At 30.2% G+C, this 6,254-nt stretch overlaps 1 protein-coding gene across 1 annotated transcript; it reads left to right on the plus strand.

Annotated features, from left to right (window-relative positions):
* Positions 1-1,455: 1,455 nt before the first annotated feature.
* On the plus strand, positions 1,456-3,222 carry LOC148874121 (exopolygalacturonase-like). Its single transcript, XM_088963608.1, has 4 exons — positions 1,456-1,663; positions 1,763-2,074; positions 2,170-2,682; positions 2,791-3,222. The coding sequence occupies exons 1-4, from the start codon at positions 1,544-1,546 to the stop codon at positions 3,040-3,042; spliced, it is 1,197 nt and encodes a 398-aa protein (XP_088819734.1). The 5' UTR covers positions 1,456-1,543; the 3' UTR covers positions 3,043-3,222.
* The last annotated feature ends 3,032 nt before the right edge of the window (positions 3,223-6,254 follow it).

The raw sequence follows: 6,254 nt of genomic DNA on the forward strand, positions 1-6,254 counted from the left end.
TTGGTTGTTAACCAAGTTAATGTTTTTTCTACTAGTAAAATTGAAACATACTCTTGATTAAATTTATTGTATGGGTGATAAGCTAATCAATTTGAATGTTTGGTTAAACAACAAATTAAAATACAAGACAATTTAAATATAAGTCTTAAAGTTGAAAGGCAACAAATCCATCAGCACATTATGTTTCAATTAGTCTTTCTTGCCAGGAGATCTACTATATATGAACACAAGTACATTTGGATTTAATCCTCACACCATCCTCTCATAGCACATTGTACTTGTGCATTGGGAACACCTCTTAATGACAATATATATGCATGGCTAAGTGTGCTATGAGGTTGGTGTACAGAGCACATTCGGTCTCAACACAAGTGTGCAAACTTAGGTGTGTAGCCAATCACAAGTGAACACACTAGTGTTTCTTTATACATGAGGCTCATACCCCATGTGAGTCCCAAGCATAAGGAACATTGATCAGTTAATTTACAATTGGTTACACAACTAGGTCCACACACTTGTATTTGTGCTAGATCCAGACCCACCTTTGTTACATAAGTTCTAATAAGAATCTTAAAATTATTGTCCTCATTGTCATCACTTTTAATTCATCAAATTCCCTTCAATAAGACATATGATTAAGGTATTAACTCCCATTCTCTCATTAAATCCCATATTTAAGGCATTTTTGTTTTCTACCATTGAATTCCACCAATTTTGCATAAAAGATTCACCATATGGTTATACCACATAATTTTATTTGTATAAAAAACTATATTTTTAAATCTAACAAAAGAAACTATTCTTCTATTTGGGTAGTAGGTGAGTGGCCTAATGTTATATAACATAGATTAAAATATCAACTAATAATTTTACAAATATATAAAAATTGTAAGATATATATCATGCACAAATTTATAAATTTGAAGTGTTAAGATAGTTATTCTCTTATTAATATTTTATTTGTATAAATTTCTTATGATTAAAATCACCATTTGATGTAAATTTGAATTTGATAGATTATTTATTTCATATAGTTATAAAATGCTAATTTGAAAAACTATTTCTTTTATTTTTTAGTTGGAATTGTTAATCATAAATATGTATTATTTGTTTGGATGAACACAAAAGTTAGTAAAACATATTTTATTTAATTAAATAACACAAAAGGCAAGATGACTTAGCTGGGGTGGTAGGGGAGAGAAAATGAGAGAGGGTAGGTCAAAAGAAGGGAAATGTCTATTTTAACATGTAGGGTCAGGTGCTCATAAACATGGGTCTCTCCTTAATAGGGGAAGAATGAGGAAAATGAGAGGGAAAATAGATGAGTTGTAGACCTGGATCTATATTTAGGAAAGGTTTTTGTTATTGGTAACCTAACCTATTGACATGTGGTTGGCTTTGCAAGGTTTTTGGCCTTTGTAACTTTGATAAAGTGGAAGACCATGAACACCTTCTATTATATATATAATCAACATTTAAACTCTAGCACCAATTGAGAATAGATCCTAAGAGGAAGAAGAAAGTAGAAGGGCAAGAATAGAAAATGGGTTCCAAATTGAATCTTGAAATCGTATTTCTATTGTTCGTTTTGTTGTGTGTTGCAAATGCCCAAGATTTTGACGTGACAAAGTATGGTGGAGCAGCCGGTGCAGACATCACACAGGTTAGAGTTTGACAGACTTTAATGATATTTACTCAATATGTAGAATGTCAAATTCATTATAAGTTTTGTTGTGTATGTATAAACACGAACACACTCAAGGCTCTATTGAACGCTTGGAAAGATGCATGCGCAGCAACAGGGACAGCTCAAGTTATTATTCCAAAAGGGACGTATACATTGAATGAAGTGAAGTTTCTAGGACCCTGCAAAGGACAAATAAACTTTCGGATTGAAGGGGTGGTACAGGCTCCAGCCGATCCATCTGCCTTTAAATCCGATGCCTGGGTTGTTTTTGAAACCATCACTGGCCTCACAGTGTTTGGAGGTGGAACCTTCGATGGCCAAGGACAACAGGCTTGGAAAGCGAACGATTGTAGCCTACATTTTGACACTTGTCGGCTACTGCCAACAGTGAGTTTTTTCGATGAATTAAGTACAATTAATCCAAACTCTATTTTGCTATGACATTAAAATTTATTAAACTTTTGTTTTGGTACAATTAACAGAACGTAAGATTCAACTTTATCACCAATGGTGTCATCCATGACATAACCTCATTGAATAGCAAGATGTTTAACCTTTTTCTATTCGGTGGAAACAATGTGACTTTCCAACATGTCACCGTGACAGCACCAGAGAACAGTCTTAACACTGATGGCATCCATGTTGGAAGATCAACTGGAGTGAAAATTTTGGATACTACAATTGGAACAGGTGATGATTGCGTCTCAGCTGGTGATGGTACTAAAGATTTAACTGTCAGCAAGGTAACATGTGGACCAGGGCATGGCATTAGCATTGGAAGTTTAGGCAAATATGACAATGAAGAACCAGTGGTTGGAGTGCATGTAAGTGATTGCACTTTGACAAATACGGCTAATGGTGTGAGGATTAAAACATGGCCCAACTCTAAGCCTGGAAGTGCTTCCGATATCTCTTTTATTGGTATAGTTATGAACAATGTCTCTAATCCAATTATCTTAGACCAAAACTACTGTCCACACGCAATCTGTGACACGGTAAGCAATTTTTTTTACTTAGTATATACATATATAAGGGAAATTTAGTACAACATAAAGATTTAGTGGGTTTAATGATATATTTTTTTCTATTTTTCTTCTTTGCAGCAACCATCACGTGTTAAGGTGAGTGGAGTTAAATTTGAAAACATTCATGGAACTTCGGCAACACAAGAATGTGTAATAATTTCATGCAGTCCAGCTGTGCCTTGTGAGAATGTAGAGATTGGAGAAATCAACTTGGTTTATAATGGACCACTAGGACCCGGAAATTCTACATGTTTAAATGTCAAGCCCACTTTTACTGGCCATCAGGTTCCACCTATTTGCGCTCCACCCAATGCAGGAACAACTGCGTGAAGGATATTTAATAATTCTACATGTTTTAATTAAATAATTGAAATTTTGATGTGTGTGCAAAGCTATTTTGCTATTTTACAACTTATTGGATGTGGGTTTACAATTTACAAAACCCTCCCTAAATTTGCATTGTTCCCATCCCTACATCTAATATAGGATATCTCCAAGGCTTTAAATTAATTTTACTTCCTTTAATCAAGGGATCCTTCTAATTGGTAGTTGGCACAATCATCTAATAACTTGGATCTCATTAAAACTTGAGCTTGATAAGGGAAAGAAATTCCTAGGGCCTTAACAAAATTCATTAAGGTTCTCCAAGTATTTATTAAGATCATCAAATTCATCTAGTGAGATATCAAAGGGTAGTCTAACACACCCAAAATTGGTCTTATTGTTGCCCCAAGTAGCCTAACCTAAGAGGAAGGTGCCAACAAAGGGTATATAACCAATTGCACTTCCTAGGTGCCGGCAAGATTGTTATAATGGATAATCTTAGAGGTCTTATCGTTAATTTTACAACATGACTTCAATTTCTTACTTAAAAGACTAGATACCATTGGATAGTCTTTATGGGTCCTATCCAAAACATTCAGTGTGTTCTATCTTAGAGCATAGCTAGCAAACCACTAACTCTACACTCACAAACATGATATGGCACTACAAACATAGGAATAATACAATGCTTCTTAATAGGCTTCTCCTTGGTAGTAAACGTCCTTCTTGGTTTATCTTTTGAATTATCATCTTCATTAGAATGATTCACAATGATTGACACTACCCAAATCTCTATTCATGCTTTACTTCTCTTAGTATTTGTTAATCATTCTTAACTTAATGGATACAGTTGCACATTTAATTTAGCAAATTCATAAGGTTCTCAATGAGCTTATTATTATCAAAACACATAGAGTTGACAGTCATCCACTTTCTTTGTCTATAATTTCAAAAATGCATCCTCTTTTAGGATATTGTTCTATTCACAAGAAAAATATATCCAATTCACTATTTGAAGCCTTTATTTGCTATTTATGATGACACCAAGTTTTCTAGAAATAATAACAATTGTGGCCATGTCCGATAAACAGCTACCTCGTATTCAAACAACCTCTAGAACCAATTGGTTAAGAATTTCTAGCAAGAAAGAACAATCTCAACTGGCATGGCATGATTTCTATCCCCCAAATTATCTACTAGCTTCAACCATCTTTTCCCGAATAAAAAACCCACCTCGATATAACAAGGAATACTTTGTGCTATTGTCAAAAGTTAAGCAAGGAGATGAGTGTGGAATGTAGAAAGAATGATCATTGCCTCCTATCAGCAAGGAGATTATACGAGTTTCTGGAGTAGTCATCCTCTTCCTTCTTCTATGTTTCAAAAAGTCAAAATCAACTTTCAAGACTACTTTGTGAAGACACAAATTCAGAATGATGAACCATTTTGTTTGGGTCATAGAGTTGTATTTATTTTACCCACTTTTGTATATGTTGAAGTGTGCCTCTCGTTTGTTTTAACTTGGGTTAAGATAGAGAGTGTTAGTTGTTGTTATGTGGATCTACATAGATTTGTGTTGTGAATTAAATTTAGAAGATCATAGTATTAGCAGGACATCGATGGTTGCCACGCTTTGGAATTTTGAAAAGAAGGGGAAAAAATAAACATCGTACCCTTCTGTCAAGAAATAATGATGTTGTGTAATATTTCAAATACCTAGGGTTTTTTGAGTATTTTACCCAAAAATATATACTATACTTTAAATAATACGTAATATCTATCTATATATATAGCAAGACGGTTCATGTCATCATGCCTCTCCTTGCTCCAAACCCCCTCCTAATTTCCTGTTATTTTGATTTTTTTAATTTTTTAATTCCACATAACTACCCATTAAACCGATAAGTAAATAATATAGGCATAACTATTTCCAATAACTATAAGAAAGAGGGATTAGATTTTTCTAATGTTTAGCCAAGTAGCAACACTTTCCCCCAACTTTTTAAAAAATGTCTTTAATTCCTATTTATCTCATAAATTATTTCCAACTCCTATTTATCTCATAAATAATCTCTACTTTAGTATAGAAATTATCTCATAAACTATCTCTAATTCCCATTTATCTTCTCCCCAACTTTTTATGTACATCAATCAAATGAAAGTGTCAATTAAAAATATTTTAGAATTATTCAAATATTACAATGAAAGTATAGACTAGCTTTAAAATATTTATTCAAAACGCAAAAATTAATTATAATGGAATTATTAATATCCATATTTTTAATAATTCTATATTTTTAACAAACTCATCATTTAAATTATGTAGTAACCATATAAATTATAATTTTATGAATTATTCAATTTAAATGTTAATCAGATAATACAAATTTAACATTAAAAAATAAAATATAATTTAAATATTTTAATAAATATTATCCTAAATAACAAAACATTAAAAATAGCTAAATAATTGTTAACAAAAATATTTAATATTACGTAATAACTTTAAAATACATAAAATTCAAATAATGAAAATTTCTAAATATTTTATGTATTACTTAAATATTTAAATTAAGAAATATTTAACAAGACTCAATTTTAAATAATTACAGCACATTTCATAATATTCATATTAGTAATAATTTAATATTTGACAAAATTAATAACGAATTATGTGTACAAATAGTACTAATTATAATTTTACAGATTATTAAATTCAATGAATAATTAATATTTTAAAAAATTAAATAAGAATATTATTTAAATAACTAAATAATATTGTAAATAACTAAATTCACTCATACCAATTAATAATTATAGAAACTAACAAGACTCAATTTTAAATAATTACAGCACATTTCATAATATTCATATTAGTAATAATTTAATATTTGACAAAATTAATAACGAATTATGTGTACAAATAGTACTAATTATAATTTTACAGATTATTAAATTCAATGAATAATTAATATTTTTAAAAAAATAAGAATATTATTTAAATTACTAAATAATATTGTAAATAACTAATTTCACTCATACCAATTAATAATTATAGAAACTAACTTTCAAAAAGTTAATATTTACTACTACTAACTTTGTGATAATAGTGTATATTTGTAATATATTTATATGTACTAAAATTAATATTTATTTTATTTTTTCATAAATATATTTTCATTAATTATTAATAAATCTATTTTTTTTTATTACTTAAT

This window comes from Nelumbo lutea, chromosome 1 (assembly GCF_056320005.1).
Source record: "Nelumbo lutea isolate HS-2025 chromosome 1, American lotus-T2T, whole genome shotgun sequence".
NCBI lineage: Eukaryota > Viridiplantae > Streptophyta > Magnoliopsida > Proteales > Nelumbonaceae > Nelumbo > Nelumbo lutea.